Here is a 20,108-nt window from a genome sequence, read left to right on the forward strand (position 1 = left end):
TCATCTATCTTTCTTTTATTGACAATTTTCTCCCCGGATTTTTTTTTTTTATCAGAACTTGACTAATATTTTTGGGACATTTCAGTAATTGGATATGTGTTTGAAATTACGAAAAAGCTATGAATTGAAATTTGAAAGAGAAATTTATAAAGAAGAAGAAATAAGATAATAAGTCAAAACATCACTATACACGATTAATGGACATTTGAAATCCGGGGAAAGATGCCAAGTATACCTAAAAAATTATTATTATTATGAAATTCGCAATTTAAGAGATGGATATGGACATTTGAAATCCTAAATATAAAGAAAAAGAACAAAGATTAACTGTTCTGGCCACGTTCTTAAGTGTAGAATAAATTAATGAGGACTTTAAAATATAGGCCAAATATTACCAAACACCACCGCCTAAAAAGACGCGAAGAAGAAGACAATAATATACACATAGCTAATGATATTCTTTCTCTCTATTGCTTCATTAATTAGAAATGACAAATGTCCATTCCTAAATTATCTGCATCGCTGTATGGCATTCTCATGGTTTAAATTCTTAACTAATAAAGATCACCGTTTAAAATATTATTATTAGAAACAGAACAGTAGTGTCGCTCTCTTGGTATATAGTTCAACACGACAATGTTAATCATAAAAATACAAACAAGTACAAAACAACCAACATGGTTAGAATTCTAAATTAGTATACAATATTGTCGGATTATATCTATAACTATAATCAATAAGATATATATGAAAGAAAATATGCGTTGCAATTTCAGTTCTAATTTTTATCTCATTTGCTACATAGCTCTATTTTCTCGTGGGAAAATATCGAGCAAATTTCTTTGTATTTTAACGAAATTCTACCACTATATAGTCTTTATAATTGATGCTTAACTAATTTCCGTATAATTTATATTATATATCTAATGTAAGAATGAAATAATATACATATATATTTACAAGTTACACGTCTCTAAACTTTGCTAAGTTACAATATGAATGTTTTGCATTGAATTTATTATAGCTTTAGTTTGGAAAATTATTATCAATTATATCATTTATATGCATGTGATGTCTATATCCAACCTCACATGTTAAGTTTATCGTGATCATTTTGTCACGTTCATGACACATGCAGGACTGAAAGAATGTGTAATTATAGAGAATTCAATGCATATAACTAATTTTGGACTATGTCCTATTTGATGCACTGACTCTGTTTTGTGCTACGGAAAGGGTAATAAACAAAGATTCACATTTTAAAGTCATCGTTATGACTGTTTAGTGCTCTATATTTAAAACCACAAAACTAATCATACTTCGTTCAAGTTAGAACATCATTAATTAAGGTGTACAAATTACCAAAAACATGAGGAAATGTATTACTAGACATGAAGGCATTTAGTCTCTTCGAAACGATATTATTTTAATGGTGTGTTGGATTTGGGCGTAGCCGAATTTCTGCGATCAGAGCCCAAACTGCAGAGAGATTTAAGATGTCGAGTTAGATTCAGAGAAGTGTGTATGTGGGTTGTAGCAGGCAACCGATGATTGATGTGATATTGGTGCAGTATGATTGATGATCAAGCCGTGCAGAAACCGGAAGTATCGAGTTATTTGATCAGTTGGGTGGATCCTGATTTTTCTCGAAAATGGATTTGAGATTAGAGTATCATGAGTGGAAAGTTCGAGAGGAAGATATTCCTAAGAATATATCTCCATGGATTTTAGAACTCGATTTAGTTATTTTGAGTTCTTGGTGATGCATTTTGGATTGACGAACGCTCTAGCAGTTTTTATGGATATGACGAATAGAGTCTTTCGCTCGTTTCTGGATCAATTTGTCATTGTCTTTGTTGACGAAATTTTGATTTATCCAAAGACTACGCAATAGCGCGAGCGCATCATAAATCCTCTACAGACCTTTTCGGGAACCTTAGTTAGATGCCTAAGAAAAATGTGAGTTTTGGTTAACTTAAGTTAAGTTTCTTGGTCATGTAACAACTGAGGATGGAGTAATGGGGGGTTTGTTTGAGACTGAAGTAGTATGGAAGTGAGAGCAGAAATTATCGAGGAAACTAATGAGAAAAATTCTATCATTCAACAGAGATTGAAGATGTCTCAAGTTGTCAGTCGAAAATGAATAGTCTTCATAGTCGCGGAATTCCGTTAGTTAAAGTCTCCTAGACATATCATGCAATTGTAGAAGCGGCATGGGATCTAGAGAGTGATATGATGGAAAAATCTATATATCTATTTTCCATACTTAGCCTACATCATAAAATTTCGAGACAAAATTTTTTTGAGAATGGGAGAGTTGTAATAACTCAAATTTTTAAGTCAAATGTTGCAAAAAAAAAATTCTCGAAAAAACGATAATGAAATTTTGAAATATTTTTGAGGAATTATGAGGGGTCACGAAAGAGAAAATAAATTCCAACGACCTTCAATAAATTTTACATGAAGGAAATTCAATTGAAAAATTATTTAATTAATTTTCGATAATATTTTTCATCTCCCGGGAAAGGAATAAAAGAAAAAAAAATTCATTAGCAACAAAGAAAAGAATAAAAGATTGTTTGTGGAGGAAATTAGAAGAGGCAGAAATAAGGAAGGATTTAGTTGCAAAGGAAGGAGGGACTAAAGCAACTTCGGAAATTCACACATCCTTATCCACACCATTGACCACCTCCCTTATCTTCTTTAGATATGCACAAAAAAAAAATAGAACAAAGCGGTGGCATGAGAGAAAGAGACAGACACGTTGGTCGCGCGCGAATCTGAGAGCGACGCAAAGGATTTGATGGATTTAGGTCTGAATTAAGGTTTTGATTGTAAATCTGAAAATTGAAATTGGCGACTTTAATTTCTAGGGTTGGAATTGGAGTCTGATTTTGAAATTTGAGATTGAACGTTACTTGATTGAAAGTTGTTGATGTTATCTCTCGTTGTGTGTTGTGGTTCGATTTTGTAGTTCTGTGATTGATAAATTCGAGTGATTTTGAATTGGATTTTAGATTTTGAATTGAATTTCAGAATTGATCGACTGAATTGAGGATTCAATAATTATACTTGTTGGATTGATTTTGCTAATGTATCTCGTGTCACAGGGTTTGGAGTTTATTCTTCTACACGGAAACATTGGAACTCATTATGATATGAAGGATTTGAATTTATGTCTAATCTCTCTATTTTTTTTATCGAGCTTAATATCGAAGAAATTGGAAATTTATTTTGGATTTCCTATTTGGATTTATTTGTAGAATTAATTGACGAGTTGAGAATATGGATTGATATTATGAATTAAGTGATCGTTTCTTTCATCGTGTTTGTAAGAAAGTGGCTATAGTTTCTGAATTGAAATTGAAAATTTAATTGTTTTGACAATGAATTCTCAGTTTTGGTCCAAGCTTCATGTTGGGGAAATTGGAAATTTTCCATTGGATTGTTGTTTTTCGTGCCGTGGTTTTCGTTTGATCCAATTTTGTGAATTTCGTTGATAATCTAATTTTATTATGATTTGTTGGAGTAGGACGTCTAAGGTTAGGAGCCGTTTAGGCGGTTCATGGTGTTAGTGAACGTCTCGTTGAGGAGTGCAGTAAATTATTACCTTGAGGTAGATGATATTATCCATTCCCACTTGGTTTTATGTTTTGGTCATAAGTTATATTATTTTCTAAATGATTTTTTTTGCGAAAATGCCACGGCACCTGAAACCGTTTTAAAAGATGTTTGAATTTCAAATCGGGAGATCAGATTGTGAAATTGAAAGTATTTTCATATATATATATATAGTAACCCCATTATTTTCGAAAAGAAAATATTTTGTATATACTGAAAGAGCCAGTTACATGTGTATATATGAAGCGAAGAGTGCACCATTTTTATCAGTTGGTTGCCACTATTAAATGTGGCAAGGGCTCAGAAAATAGTACTCGTTTAGTTATGCTAGTGACACATTTAAATTTATGTCATTTACTTTTCTGTCATTTAAATTTTTGTAAGTATACTTATACGTGTATGACGATTTAAACGTATGAGAATATTATTATTTTCGAAAATATTTTCCGCAAAACAAAATTATAATATTTACTGAACGTCTCATCACCCCATTTTTTCGGGGCGTGTGTGTGTGTGTGTGTGTTGAGAGAGAGAGAGAGAGCCAAAAAGAAGAAGCGGGAAAGTCCCTAGAGAGAGAGTGAGACTCAAATCTTCAAAAGAAAATTTTAATTTTTTAGAAAAAAAAAAAAAACAAAAGAAAGATGAAATGGTAACGTCACGATAGAGTGAGATGATTCTTTTCTTTACCATTGCCACGTGTCACCCGTATGAATGACCACGTGTTAGCGTGTAGATAAAAGTTGGAAAGAGCCTAACTCCTTATCACATATGTTATAAAAAAAAAAGTTAAATATTTTTTAACAATGCACTATCTATAATATAGTATATACTAATCATAATAATAATCCATAGTTAATAACAAAATTTTCTAATTACCGAATAAGTTTAAATTATATTCTCATATTACAATGATGAACATAGATATAGTCATACAAAAGATAAAACAGTTTGTTTTACATAATACACACATCCATAAACTTTTTGCGCCATGAAATTGCCAAAATATAACCAAAAAGGTTGACCGAAATTTTTTCATAGCTAAACATTCTTTGCTTTTACTATTGAGAAATTGCCCTATTTGCCACCAATTTTATAACATTTTCCCACTTTCCACCAAAAGACTAATTTGACATTCCACCAAAAGACTAATTTGGCCCAAAATGCCAAATTAGTCTTTTGGTGGAAAGTGGGAAAATGTTATGAAATTGGTGACAAATGGGGCAATTTCTCTTTACTATTTTGTCTTCATGCTTGTCACTGCAACCACACATAAATACAATATTTATAATAACAGTTGTAAATTAATAGAGAAGCAGATATAATATTAGTATATAGGTCAGAAATAGAAATATACCTATTAATAGCACGTTTTCGAGAGTTTTCCTTTAGAGTCGCTGTCGATCTACATGTCGATGATAATTTTAAGAAATTATATATTTGAAAAGCTTTTAATTATTGTATGGTTATATTACCTCTCAACTTGTGTCTTTGGATCCGACTTTGAAGTTTTTGGATGAATCTCTTGAGATGATATAAGTCGATCGCTTAATCCTTCACCTAATGTGTCATTGAACACCTTTTTTGCAGTGGCTATTGTTAATCGCGTTTTTGGATTAGCATTAAGAACCGTCCGTGGTTCGATCTAGGGTCGGACCCTATGACCGCACGTAGGTTGGGTTTGGTGAAGTTCTTCTCTTCTCGTCGTGTTCGTGTTCTTCGGATCTTTGGGTCTCCGGGTCCTTGAGTTTCCGGGTCTTTGGATCTACCGCGCTCTTCGTTGAGTTCTTGAGTCTTTGCTTTTTTGAGTCTTCAACCCTTTGAATCTTCCATGTTCATCGTGTTTCTCACGTGTTCGTGTTCTACATGTTCATCGTGTTCTTCGGATCTTCTAGTGTCCGGGTCTTCGGATCTTCGAGTCTCCGGGTCTTCGGATCTTCCACGTTCTTCGCGTCCTTCGCCGGGTCTTCGAATCCTTGCACTTTCACCTAACCACAAGAAAACGTGAATCTAGAGGGACGCAGAGGGTTTTTCCTCGGCGCGTTCTCCGACGCTCAACATTAGTCGTGTTGTGTTGTGTTTTTGGTGAACGATTTGTACTCGTCTCTATGTTTTCTAGAGAGAGAAAGAGTTGTTGTATGATTTTTGTAGAGTTTTGACAAGTTGAGAGAAACTTACATTGTGTTGTGAATGAATGAGGTATTTATAGGGACCAAGGAGTTTGGTGAAAAGTACTTGATTAGGTGGTGGAGATGGCCGGGTGGTCTTGGCCGAGTGAAGACGGCCGGGTGATCTTGGCCGAGTGAAGACGACCGGGTGATCTTGGTCGAGTGAAGACGACCGGGTGATTTTGGCCGAGTGAAGACGACCGGGTGATTTTGGCCGAGTGAAGACGACCGGGTGGTCTTGGCCAGGTAAAGATCTTGGCCGGGTGAAGATGACCGGGTGGTCTTGGCCGGGTGAAGATGACCGGGTGGTCTTGGCCGAGTGAAGACGACCGGGTGATTTTGGCCGAGTGAAGACAACCGGGTGGTCTTGGCCGGGTGAAGATGACCGGGTGGTCTTGGCCGGGTGAAGATGACCGGGTGGTCTTGGCCGAGTGAAGATGACCGGGTGGTCTTGGCCGAGTGAAGACGGTCGGGTGGTCTTTTATTTGGCCGACCGGGTGGTTATTTTTGTGGTTTTGTCTTGAAGATTTGTCAAGAAGTCTAGCTTGAAAACATTCTTTGAGAGTCTTTTGAAAGACATTTCATGAGTGTTGACTCGGAGCTTGGTGCGTGAGTTTTCTTGTGGGCTTGTGCCTTGTGTATGGACTTGATGTATTATCTTTTGCTCTTGGGGTGTTATTTATATCATGTGAAAATAACGGCATAACAGCTATTATATCCGTTCCTTTGCTTTCAAATGATACTTGAAAAATCTTATATTTTCCAATGACATCATTAATAAACGATGAACAAACCTTAGGTACCAAACTAATTAGTATAGTTGTAAAAATGTTTAGAATATATAAAAACATGCTTACCTCGACAAAAGATGAGCGACGTCGATAGTGCTTAAGATAATATTCGTTTTTTTTTATCTTCTGCACAAAGATAGAAGTGTAATAAGTTAAAATATATAAGTGATTACAAATTCAACGATGAGCTAATGAAGATTAACATAGATTAGTATAAATAATGCATACCTCAAAGAAAAACCAACGCCAACAATGATATAGCTCAAGGTAATTCTTATGAAAAAAGTTGAGGTGATAAGTTGAAGATTGAAATATATAATGTGATTAAAATTTATGGCTTGTTGACAAAGATTAACTGAGAGCAGTGAGAAAATCAGATATGGTTGAGTTTTTGTTTTGTTTTGAACATGTGAGATACTACGAATGGTGCCTCATTCTAATCCTATTTATAAAGAAGCAAAATGGACTGATATAATCAAGCATATGTACGCTAACGTGTTTCTAGTCTGTTATAGATTGTTCTAGAAAAATAATAATAAATCATAATAAGCATATATGTGTTGGTGCTGGTTGTTTCTAGCACACTTTAGATAGTTCTAGAGTAGACTATCAATAAAATAAATAGAAAAATAGGCTTATTAGGCTGATATGATCTGAAAAGTTACACAAAATAGGCTGATAGATAGAGCAATTTTTTTTTAATTGAATAAACGTTAATAAAATATTTGTATAGTTGATTCCAAAGATTAAGGTATTCCTCTCAAAAACAATTTTTTAGTTTTTGAGTTGAAAAAATTGAAAACAAAAATTGAAAAACATGTTTGGTTTAAGTTTTTGAAAAAAAAATTCAAAAAATTTTGAAGTTGTTTTGGAAAAAAGTAAAGAAAACTGAAAACAAATAAAATGTGTTTTTGAAAAAAAAAATCTTCTCTTCTCTCCTCTTTCTCCTCATCTTCTCTTTTCATTCTTTCAAAAACAAAAATGAAAACTATACCAAACACTTTTTCAGTTTTTTCACTTTCTCAAAAACAAAAATGAAAACTGTACCAAACAGCTTTTTGAAAACAACTACAAAACAATTTTTCAGTACAACTACAAAAATTAGAAAACAGAAAACAAAAACTTTTTGAGTTAACTACCAAACACAACCTAAAATATTGCTATGCTTGAAATGGTTATGCCAGAGGCAATAATTACTCTTGAATCCATTAAAAAAAGTTTGAAGTTGAAAAATCTTCTAACCATCTTACTGGATCTCACACGTTACATCTACCTTTTTTTTTAATCATGATAGTTGAATTGAAATAAAGCAAGTTTCACACATTTGACATTACTTGGTATATCATATTTTCGAACTTAATTCTCCGAATATCTCATTTACTATTTTTATTTATTTTTATAAAAATCTGTTTTCACAAATTTTCCTTATTGTTTATAAAAAATAAAGAAAAAACCAATATTATATTAAAAGCTTATTGCTTTTTTTTACCTTCACTTCAGGAGATTTATCAACCTATAATGATTTTTTTTTATTAAATAGGAGACAAATCTGTTTAAATAATAATAAAAAAATGCACATGTTCAGATACACTTGGGAGTAAATTCATGCATCTAAGAACTCTTTAGATGCTTAGTGGAGGGAGATAAAAAGAGATGTTTTAAAGGAAAAAAGAAAATGGTGTAAAAGGGATAGAGAAAAAGACAAAAGAAACAAATGAGAGATTGGAGACAAAGTAGCACGTACATAGTTGTTGTATTTTTAATTTTTATTACACTTTATTTTGTATTGCTTTTTACGTCAACAGCTTTTGGCATTATCCTTGCATAAATCACGCGGTTAAAACATATTGTTTTTTAATATAATATATTGGAAGGAAAAAGTGGCAGGGTTGTAAATATCATTAGACTGAAAGGACAATTTTGTAATTTTTCTTTGAGCGTGAACAATGAACGTACACTGATTGAACAGTAAAAGTGGGTTCCTCTTTATATATAAATGGGAAAGATTTTTATGGAGAGAAGAATGGAAGCACTGATTGAGAGATGAGAAGATGTTTGTTATTTGGCACGTGGGCCTCTTTGTTATTGTGGATGGTGATTGTCAATTTTAAGTTTCATATATTTGTAACGTCAAATACTGAAAAGTTGAAAACGGTACATTTAATGATAACTGTTTAGTTAATTTAATTAAATTCGGTTGGTGGGTTATTAGGTTACTAATCTAATTGACTCATTTTTTATTTTATTATTTATCCAATAAAAGTTAAAATTAATGTTTACAAATATCTTTAAAATTCATAAATATATTAAAATTTTAGGATAAAATAATTTTTTAATTGATTTGAAATTCAATTTTTATATCTCTAAAAAAATTATTTTTAGTTTTTCTTATAAAATTTATTTTGATATTTAGCCTCCCTAAATTTTATATTTGACACTAGACGCCCTTGAAATATTATTTGGCTCCGTCTTTGTCATTTGATTTTTATTTTTGAGTATACAAACTCGATACAATATCATCATAAAATTAGCAAGGAACATGTTCAAAACAAAACTCGTTGATATTTTATTGGAAAAATGACATAAATAAAGTTTAAAAATGAAAATTTTCTAGAACCGTTTTTGATAGATACCAACGACTTCATTGTCCTTTTGAATACCCACTCCCAGGAATTCTAAAGAGTAACATGTTTGAAACAGTTAAAAAAAAAAAAAAAAAAAAAAAACTGGATTCGTTTTGTCTTAATGATGTTGAGACGTTCCTAAAGTAAATTAAAACGTGGACTTTTTTTAATACACGCAGATAGATGTCATTATTTAGAATGTCACAAAACGTTTTGAAGTAAAGATGTTTTTACGTCTTAAAATGTAATATTTGATGTAGTACTTATTGCAATTTCTCAATCTCAGACTTTAAACATGCTTCGAATAGAAATGACCATTATCCTCCATAGAGTGTGAGTAATGAAACACACGTTTTAGACATTTTTCTAATATTAACTAAATTAAATACAGATCGAATGAAGAAATAATTGACAGATACCAACCACATCATCGTCCTTTTGAATTCTAAAGAGTAATATCTTTGAAACAGATTAAAACGAAACATAAATGTTCTCTTGGTCTTTTACAGAGTTCATTTCATTTTATTGCAAACTAAAAAGGCAGACCAAGACATCATAAAAAGCTTAAATTATTGGTCTTACACAGTTTACATTTTTAACCATTTTCTTCTTCTTCTTCTTCTCTCTCTCTCTCTCTCTCTCTCTCTCTCTCTCTCTCTCACATGAGTGGCTGTTTTTTTTTTAGTTGCTGAATCCTCACGACGTCACTTTTGTTCTCATAGAACTGTTTGAAGAATTTTTTTTTTTTTTTCATTTGAAAAATCTGGATATTCGCTTGAAGATTTATTGACATGAATGTCAATAAATCTTCAAAGATTCGTTTGGAGATCGGCTCGATGAGACCTTTTGTGATCATGACACGGAGCAGCCTTGTGTCAAGATCATCCGATGCTCTGGCGGAAGCGTAGCTCATTTTCACGGATCGACACCCAAGGAGCGCTTTTCTTCCTCGGAATCCTATTGTCTGTTAGCAGGTAAGGAATAGGACAAACAAACCTTTTTAAAAGAGTAATCTAGTCTGACAAAAAACAAGATTTGTTTCTTTTATTCTATTTTAGTACGAATGAATTAAGTAATTAGAGTGGTTATTAGAGTTTAGTAATGTTATTTTCTTTAGTCGTAGACAAGTGTAATCGAAGAGATTGTTTCATGTCTCGAGTTGGGAACCGAGCCATTTAGCAATTCGTATTTTACAGTGCATTAGTCATTTGAGTATATTAGTTGCAGGATTTTAGATAACAATTGTGAAACTTGCAAAAGTACATTGTTTCAAGCGGCTGTTTTTTTTCTTTCCCTAGCCTGGAAGCAGCTGAGATTCTTCGAGAATTAGCGAATCACCAACAATCATCGACAACCTTCCTCTGGTGGCTTCAACGATGGAGATGTATGATCTGACCTAAAATCCCCAAGATTTCAAGTTTTGCGGTGGCACCGGATGCTCGACGCTCGTGATTGGTGGAGTCGCGTTTATGGGAATGGAAAAGGTGGATTTTCTTTTGGTACTTCGGAAAGGTAAATTAAAAGGCCACACAGGGTGTCAAATTTCGCATTTGCAGGTTATGCCACTGGAATCACTGCATATTTCGCCGTTCATAATCTCCATTTCTCGTCACCAACTAGTGTGGCCGAAATACCTATTCCCTCCGGGTTCACACTCTGAATCAAGCTACCAGGCCAATTCACTAGCTTCAATTACAATGTCAATAGTAATAAGAAAAAAAAATCAATAAGAAGAACGCAATTTTCGCAGCTGAAAAAGAGTCGCAACGAGTTCTTTATTCATCAATATGAATATGATGAAGAAACGGTAAATAAATAGGAGTGACCCCGAGAAGAATGGTTTGCAGAGAAAAAGGGTCCATAGACCATACAATATCACAAACAAACTAACTAGCAAATGCTCAATTATTCATTCCGCAGATCTAAACCCTAACCAAAATGTGGGCAAAGCCCCCAACAAAATAATAATAATAATAATAATAATAATAATAACGGGAACGAGTCAGAAGAACGTCCCTAGAGCTTGAGGAAGACGAATTCCTGGATCGCGGGGACGTCGCCGATCCTCTGCAAGACTCCGCTGCTGGGGTGATCGTCGACTCCGATGGCCATGACGGCCTGCTTTCTGGGAGCGATCCGACCCACGCTCATGAAGCTCACGTTCACGTTCTCCTCTCCCAATATGCTTCCGACGGTCCCGATCATCCCGGGCTGGTCGACCTGCCTGCACAGAATGATGTTCCCCTCGAGGCTCACGTCGACCTCGAACGACCCGACCCGGGTCAGGTGAGGAATCCCGTCCTTGACCCGTCCCTCCACCTTGATCTCCCCGGTCTCCGACATCGCGCTCGCGAATTTGGACTCCACGTGGGCGATCTGGACCTGGATGTAGTCGAGGGGGTTCTCGGGCGAGCCGTCCTGAAGCACCCGCTCCTCGGTGATCCTCAGCCCTCTCTGCTTCGCGGTGAAGTCCGCGTTGACCAAGTTCACGAACACGCTCGAGATCGGCTCGACGAGGCCCTTCGTGATCATGGCCCGAAGCAGCCTCGTGTCGAGGTCGTCGGGCGCTCTGGCCGAGGCGTAGCTCACTTTCACGTTCTTCACGCCGCTCCCTCCGGTCACCAACTGCACCGCCAATCTTCCGAGCTTCTCCGCGAGCTCGACATAAGGCTTCAGCTCCGACAGAACCTGAGGGATCATAAAAGTTAAGGATGATATGGCTAAATAGCCGATTTAAAGTTAAGGATTTGCTAAATAGCCAAAGAATAGTCAAAATGTGCAGTAATCAGGTTTCAAAAACAAAATTAATCATGGGATTAATATCTTTGAAAGTGATAAATTGCTTGTAATAATTGTAAAAAAAAATTAATCCTAGTCTAAAAAAAAAAATTGACAACCTAACTTTGGCTAATTTGCTGAAAAATTTGAAACTTTAAATGACTATTTTTTTGTTTAATTTTCCTATTATAAAGGGGTTACCTCGGCCGAGACCATCGGGGCATTGACTGCGGTGGCAGCGAGCTCTCCCTGAAGCGCTCCGACAACAGCTTCGGCGATTTCGATGGCCACTCCTTCCTGTCGTCACGATCCATAATCGATAATGAGATACATAGAACATACCCTAAACAACGAGTATTCATAATTGGATATAAATATATATGTATATGTATTTACTTGTGCTTCCATAGTACTAGCACCCAGGTGAGGAGTTGCGGTGACCCTCTCGTGCATGATCAGCTTGCTGTCCTTAGCCGGCGGCTCTACAGTGAAGACGTCAAGCGCGGCCTGAACACGAACACACGAAGCAGAGCCGTGAGAATAACAAAAATCGAATCACGAATCCAGGGAACGTGTTTTTGTTTGTTTGATTGATTACCTGCGCGACGATTCCGGAATCGAGCGCCTTGACGAGAGCGTCCTCGTCGATGACGCCTCCGCGGGCGACGTTGACGATGCGGACCCCTCTCTTCATCTTGGCGAAGGTGACGTCGTTGAGGACCTTGTTGGTGGCGGGAGTGAGAGGCATGTGGAGGGAGATGAAATCAGCCTTGGATATGGCTTCGTCGAAGCTCACGAGCTCGACTCCGATGGCTCGGGCACGGTCCGCCGGGGCGTACGGGTCGTGGGCGATCACGTGCATTCCGAGCCCTTTCGCTCTCCGAGCAACTTCGGACCCGACTTTTCCGAAGCCCATCACAGCCAGAGTTTTCCCAACGAGTGAAACCCCAACGTACTTGTTCCTCTCCCATTTGCCTGTGGCGATATTGCAAATAACATCATGAGAATTGAGAAATCACAGATCTTAATTTTTGTAAAAACACGATTGACTAACCGGCCTTGAGAGAAGCGTCGGCTTGCGCGACATTTCTGGCCATGGCGGCCAAGAGCGCGATCCCGTGCTCCGCGGCGGCGATGGTGTTGGCCGTCGGCGCGTTGACCACCAGACATCCGTGCTCGGTGGCGGCGGACAGATCCACGTTGTCGATCCCTACTCCGGCTCGGCCGACGACCCTGAGCCTCCCGCCGGAAGATTCGAACACCTCTCGGCTGACCTTGGTCCCGCTCCGGACGATTAGGGCGTCGCAGAGCGAGATCTTGGTGCAAAGCTCCTCGGGAGTGAGGTTGTACGAGCAGTCCACATTCGCGAAGTCCTTGAGGAGGCTAATCCCAGCCTCGCCGAGCTTCTCCGCCACGAGGATGGTCGGCTTTCCGGCCGAGACGACGAGGACGCGGCGCCGGAGGGGCTCTCGGCGGCGGAGCGAGACGGAGAACGCGGAGGGAAGCGACGGCTTGGAGGAGAGAGATAGGGTTCTGAGGCGTAGAGTTTGGGGAGCCGATGCGGTGGTTGCCATGGCGGCTGAGATTTGATTTGAAAGAGGAGAGAGAGAGAGAGAGTGTTTGTTGTTCACTGATGAGTTAGTTTAAGAGTCTTATTTATAGGAAAGTTTTGTGTGAGGGCTTTTTCTTTACCCGTAAATGCACTCAAAATCTAAACCTATATGCATGTATGAATAATTTCAGACCAAATATTTTCCCGCATTACTGGAATTCCACGGGTTCCAAATTACATTACATCGAATATTTCGATCTACATAAAATATTTTAAAAAAAATTAAAATATACTCGAGTATTTGAAAAAATATATCAATTTTTTTTTTAAATAGTACCGTAACGTTATTAGAATTACAAGCAGTATATCCGTTCGAAGAAAAAATATATACAGACATGTCTATAAATATATTTAAATTTTTTTAGAAATATTTTTATTTTTATGATAAAAAATAAAAATAAAAAAATCGGTACGAATGAACACTACTTATGTTCCGAGTGCAATCTCTTGTTATTTTTTTTATTTCTATAATTAAAAAAAAACCTGTTCATTGAACAGTGTTTTGTGAGTAGAAGTCTTTTTTTATTTATATATATAAAATATCATTAAAATTATATGTATAGCGAGCGGTAGTGAAACATAATTTTGGTATTTTTACATAATTATATGTATGAACGAGAGATGCCGACAATCTTTTACAGGCGTATTCTTGAACCATGCTTGTGTGCATTGCAACCCTTTTACCAACTTATATCACTCTAAGTATCTCCAATGTTAACAATAAATTTGGCATAATTTAACACTAAATTTGATGTAATTTTTACACCAAATTTATTTTTCTCCAATTATACCACACCAACCTATTAGAAGATAAAAACTCTAAATTTGTAGTTTTAGAATTTAGCATTGAAGATGGTTTAAGGACTCAAACTATTAGTTAATGAAAATTTATATAAGCATTACAAAAATCCACCTAGTTATTCTATATGTGTGACTTTTGCATGTTAATTCTATTCATAACACATTTGTTTTTTATTCATAATTTTTTTATGTTTTCTAACACACTTTAAACATGAATTTCTCATTCAATCAGCACTAACTTGTAAATCATAATCGATCATATAAAAATTGCTCGAGGTTTTGTATTAGATAAAGGCTACAAAAGTCACAATATTTACATCATTTCCATAAAACCGAATAGATATCTCTCTTCTTTGTTCTTATCTGTTTGTCTTATGCTTCTCATTTTCATTTCAGGACAATTACTAACTGCAACTCATACAAAGAAACATAAATGAAACTAAAGATAAAGATAAATTGTCACATTGACGATGGGAGAAATTGAAAAGCTAGAGGACGTAGTCGCCAGTCATTTAGGCACTCGGACCTCAATGATATGGCACCATAGAAATCTAGATTCCTCGTCACAAGCCACTGAGTAACCTCTGACCCTCAAGCCGCGTGGACTTGCAAGATTGGAAATAGACTCAGCAAGATTTGTGAACACTGGAAAACTCGAAGAAGATATCCTACCATCTCAACACATAATCTGTATGAGTAGGCCGACTAAGTAATGAAAACGGGGTTACTCATCAATGACACATAAGACAGAGACGATCAGTGCTAATTTCAATAAAGAGGACTCGCGTGGCAGATATGTCAACTAGAAAAATGTAGAGAGTATTATTATCTGAGAAATATTTTATAAGATAATAAATAACTGAACTTCTAAAGGGCGAGATTTAGGACTCTTTGTAGTTAATGTGTATTTTATTAATCTAAAATATTTGTGTATGTATTTTATTAATCTAGAATATATATATATATATATATATATATATATATATATATATATATCAAGGATTAAAATGAGACGTGATAGTTAGTCATCATTCTAAAAAGAGTTTAATATAGCTGAATTAATAAAGGTCCCATTAATAAATGAATATCTTTCACCAACCGAGTTGTCGCAAAGTCACGCTCGTAAATTTGCGCGTGTGAAATGGACTAATATCAAATATCAATATGTAGGCTACTGAGTGAGTGTATATATAATTACTTTACGTATCAATACAGAATCAGCCATTTGTTCCGGGACCCACCTCTGTTCTTTTGGGGGTTGGTGACATGAGTGTTTGTGTCCAAAATTGAATCGTGATTCGATTTTTTTGCTTAGATTATATTAATAGTTAATTATCTAAAGTTCAAGCGTAATTTCACGAAACAATTAAGGTTACACGTTACTTCACCGAGGCTTGATGACATTCAGTACAAAAGTTTGAATTGAATAGGTTGCGGTTGTTGAAGTGAACTTGAAAAGTAGGAAAGAGCGTATATGATATAATATAATAAAATATTGTGCAAGTTGCATAATTTATTTAAATTTTTAATGGCCTTTCTCCGGTGATCAAGATCTTAGGGCATGTTTGGTTCACCGTAAAATGAAGGAATGGAATGGAATCCATTTCAAAAAAATTGGATTGCTTTGTTTGGTTTAATTTTTTTTAAGGTAATCATCATTCTATAGAATCTTCATTACTCCATTTTCATTCCTCATATATTGGGGAGAATGAACCATTCCATTATGTAATCAATTATTTTTCCAAATTTATCCCTAAATCTTTATTATTTTGTTTACTTAAAAAATTAAAAACTTTCAACTTCAAAATACCAAACCCAGATATGTTGATGGCAGATCTCGACCTCGGCCACCTCCTGGACCGCCTCCACCGACGACGCCGTCTCCGACCGCCGCCCTCGCAATCCGCCTTTATTAAACCCTAGTCAATCTTTAAACACAACGGAACCAAAAAACCATAGCAATGGCGTTGGACCTGAACTCCGGCGGACCTCACTCTATCCACGCCGCCGACTAGCCGTCGTCCCCGGCCGGCTTCGTGGAGTGGGCGAAGGCCAACAGCTCACTCGGAGACCGAGGCTTTTCCGGCGCAGGCGCAGAGGACGCTCGAGACCGTGAACTCGCTGAACCTTCGGCTCTCTCTGTGCATACGCGAGAACAGTCCGAGGGCTTCTCTCTCATCGCCACTCTTCGCCAGCGACCCAATCATGGTGTTCCACGACACCATGCTTCTCTCAGGCATTCCGTCGAACACCTTACGGGCGTCTCTGACCAGACTGCATTTCATGGCTTGCAGACATTCGAACCAGAGGGCCTTTGAACTTTGGGGACGATAAAGTCGGGTTATTTTTGTCAATTACCATCTCATTCCATTCTTATTTTTAATTGATTAAAAATAATTACCAAACAACATACTAGCTTTTCATTCTCATTCTATTACCATTCTCATTCACATTCTCATTCATATTCCACGTAGTTTATGGTTAAGTGAGTCAAATCTTATGTCAACTAAGTACCTAAACTTTTGATATTTACCAATATAGTTTAATTTTAAGGGAATTGAACATAAGTATTAAACTATTAATATATTATATGTCTCCACGACTATAATTAAATTTGTCAAAAAAGTTTGTAAACTTTGCACAAAATTCAAATTTTATGACAAACTCGTCAAAATATCCAATATTTTGTGACAAGTTTAATAATATGTGTGTTAAAAATAAGGGTTATATAGCTAAATAGCCTCCCAGTTTAGACAGTTTTGGATTTAGCCAACATTTGGTTAATTTCGTGTTAATAGCCAGCTCAATTTATTTACATAGATAAAAATACCAAAATAACCTCTCAACCGTTCCCGCCCATTAACTTCACGAAAATTAAAATCATTAAAAGCAATATCTTCGGATAATAACTGCCGCAATTTTAGAGGGGCATCATTAAACTCTGTAATTAAACCACAGATACACGCAATCTTCTTCTCCTTCTTCTCCTTTTCTTCTGCGCTCGGACCAAACATCGTCTTCTTCTCCTTCTTCTCTTCTGCGCGCGGCCACCAGCACCAGCCCGAGCCCTCGCGCGCGCCATCCCGCTGAGACCGAGCGCCGCCGTCTTCTTCTCCTTCTTCTCTTCTGCGCGCGGCCACAAGCACCAGCCCGAGCCCGAGCTTCTCTTCCTCGCGCGCGCCATCCCGCTGAGACCGAGCGCCGCCGCGCGCGACCGCCGCGAGCCGCCGAGCGCGCCGCCGAGCGCGCCGCCGAGCGCGCCGCCGACGAAGAGACACCGGAGAATAGGTGGAAGTGCGCTGGAGAGTTCAATTCTAGCAGAAACAATGTGAGGTTTTGTTTACCCAAATTGATTTCGAAAATTAGAGTATTGAAGATTGATTTGAGGGTTTGAGTTCTCAAGAGGAATTCCGTGGTTTTGATGTTCTTTGATGCTTGATTATGGCTGATTAATATGATTGGATGCTCGAAATTGTACATTGAATGTGGGTTGTGGCTTCATGAAAGTATTTGGCCGTGTCTTTGATTTTGAGTTTTGGCCGAGTGGTAAATACGAAGCTTATTACAGTATATTCATTGTAAATACGAAGCTTATTTACAGTATATTCATTGTAAATACGAAGCTTATTTACAGTATATTCATTGTAAATACGAAGCATATTTACAGTATATTCGTGTAAATACACTGAAAAAAAAATTTGAAAATATTTTGGGCACGGAAATTTTGGAAATTATGAATATATGGAAGACAAAATAATATCAATAAATGAAGAATATATTTACAGATTTTATCCATAATGAATTGCAACGAAAATAGAAACTAATTACCTAAAATCAACACTAAAATTTTCAAATACATAACAATTAATGGGCTGAGAACTTTCCAAATCTGCTGGAAAATTCAAATTTCAAATTTGAAAACTTCCCTATTCGGTTTTAATATTTGATTCGAAATTTAAAAAAAAAAACTGCCTAATTAAAATAGCGTAAGGGCAAAAATGTACAACTAATTCAATTAATAAGCTGTTACGTAAGCAAGATGGCTATTTACGGGACATTAACGAAAGGTTGGCTAAAACCAAATTGCTAATGTTTAAGATGGCTATGCAGCCAATTATTTATAAAAATTGCGCACAATAAGTTAGTGTAACACCTAAGTTCATACAAGTGTTTACAAGCGCTATACAAATAAATGAACATCTCATAACAAATCTATATATAACCGTTCAAGCGAAGCTACTTACAAACCTTACTAATATATGATCGTTTGTCATATTAGCAAATAATCGTATTTTTAAGCTCAATACACGAAACAAAAGAAATAACTCAAGGAGTAGCAACAACAAAAAAAGTGCTAAGAGCAATGTGACTCACGCAGTTATAAGCACTACAATAAAAATTACTTTTCTCCACACTTATTTAATGACATTTATAATTAAATGTCGGCTTACGTTATGTTTAGCAACACTTAACAAAAAAATGTCATAGAAAAGTGTAATATGGAAACATTTTACGACATTTACATATAAAATGTCGTGAATTATGCCTTCAATGACAATAAATAAATGTCGTTAAATTCAAAATTAACAACTTTCTAACGATGTCATAATATCTTCTTTGCGACATTTTTATATTTTAAAGTAAAGTTTATAGTTTATAATTTGTAACATTTTTTTTAAATATTATAACCACTAAAAATGTAAATAGATTAAGATTTTTTTTTTCTGTAAGGACTTTTTTTAGACAAGACAATGCTATTCTAAACCAAACTACGATTACCAGTATGATAACGTTTCATAATAAATTATCAACTTGAGTACAAATTATATGAATTGTAAAACATGTTTGAAAAACATACATAGAACCTTAACAAATGCATGCCCTTCTTTTTAAATAAATAGATATCCGGAACCTAAAAAAGAAAAACAAATTCATTTTAGCGGAATTGACAAAAAAAAAATTAAATAAATAAATACGGAGAAGAAAATGATGAGTTCAAAGTTTTATAACCCCCTCCCCACTTACCACTAAATGCGGTCTCACTTTGGTCACTTATCAAATACAGTTTCTTTTTCCTTCCCTCACTTATTGCCATTCGTTCTTCGTTCACACTTTTTTTTTTTTTTTTTCAAACTCTCTCTTTCTATCTCTCTAAAACTAACTCTTCTTTTTCTTTCATCAATATCTCTTCTTCAACGGTTTCTCTTTTCCTTCTTTCCTCGGAATTTATTTCAGCTTGTTCCCCTAGAATTTTTTTGCTTTGCCGCCTTGTTTGCTGTGAGTAAATTAAGCGTGCCCAATACATGTTTCATGTTGGACTTTAGGCTGTGGATATCGGTACACAGGTCTTTCCAAACGGCGGCGAACTCAAACTGAAGTCCCTTAGCTCTTTTTCTAGCCTCTCAAATCACTCCTAAAAATCAGTAATTAATAGTCATTACTAACATGTCTCAAACCTGTAACTAATTCACTTTGATTAGTTACAAGTATGTAACTAAATCACTGGACTTAGTTACATACTTGTAACTAAATATCAAAAAATTAGTGACAAGTAAAAATTAGTGACGAACTTGTCACTAAATCTTTTATACTTAGTTACAAGTATGTAACTAATCAACTCGAATGACACCATTAAAAAATGAATCTGCTATTACTTTACCTCGTGCTTTAAGGATGAGCTTCCTGACTACATAAGTCTAGACTTCTTAGAAGGAGG

The 20,108-nt window shown here is 35.9% G+C and overlaps 1 protein-coding gene and 1 long non-coding RNA gene across 2 annotated transcripts; both read right to left on the reverse strand.

Moving 5' to 3' along the window:
- Positions 1-4,860: 4,860 nt before the first annotated feature.
- LOC149403395 (uncharacterized) lies at positions 4,861-5,176 on the reverse strand. The gene is made up of 3 exons (XR_016296056.1): positions 5,094-5,176; positions 4,976-5,023; positions 4,861-4,878 (listed from the first exon to the last, which is right to left on the reverse strand). It is a non-coding gene; the product is annotated as an uncharacterized LOC149403395 (long non-coding RNA).
- A 5,766-nt stretch (positions 5,177-10,942) lies between these two features.
- On the reverse strand, positions 10,943-13,641 carry LOC149403396 (D-3-phosphoglycerate dehydrogenase 1, chloroplastic-like). Its single transcript, XM_089609024.1, has 5 exons — positions 13,034-13,641; positions 12,578-12,954; positions 12,376-12,486; positions 12,181-12,276; positions 10,943-11,889 (listed from the first exon to the last, which is right to left on the reverse strand). The coding sequence occupies exons 1-5, from the start codon at positions 13,551-13,553 to the stop codon at positions 11,218-11,220; spliced, it is 1,776 nt and encodes a 591-aa protein (XP_089465150.1). The 5' UTR covers positions 13,554-13,641; the 3' UTR covers positions 10,943-11,217.
- Positions 13,642-20,108: the final 6,467 nt, after the last annotated feature.

Source organism: Urtica dioica, chromosome 3 (assembly GCF_054948205.1).
Source record: "Urtica dioica subsp. dioica isolate 48M chromosome 3, U.dioica_male_clone48M_v1_H2, whole genome shotgun sequence".
NCBI lineage: Eukaryota > Viridiplantae > Streptophyta > Magnoliopsida > Rosales > Urticaceae > Urtica > Urtica dioica.

Coding starts and splice junctions, on each gene's coding strand:
- LOC149403396 (XM_089609024.1), bottom strand. CDS start 13,553: ATGGCAACCACCGCATCGGCTCCCCAAACTCTACGCCTCAGAACCCTA. Junction 12,955..13,033: donor CGACGCTTCTCTCAAGGCCG/GTTAGTCAATCG, acceptor ATATCGCCACAG/GCAAATGGGAGAGGAACAAG. Junction 11,890..12,180: donor CCCCGATGGTCTCGGCCGAG/GTAACCCCTTTA, acceptor ATGATCCCTCAG/GTTCTGTCGGAGCTGAAGCC.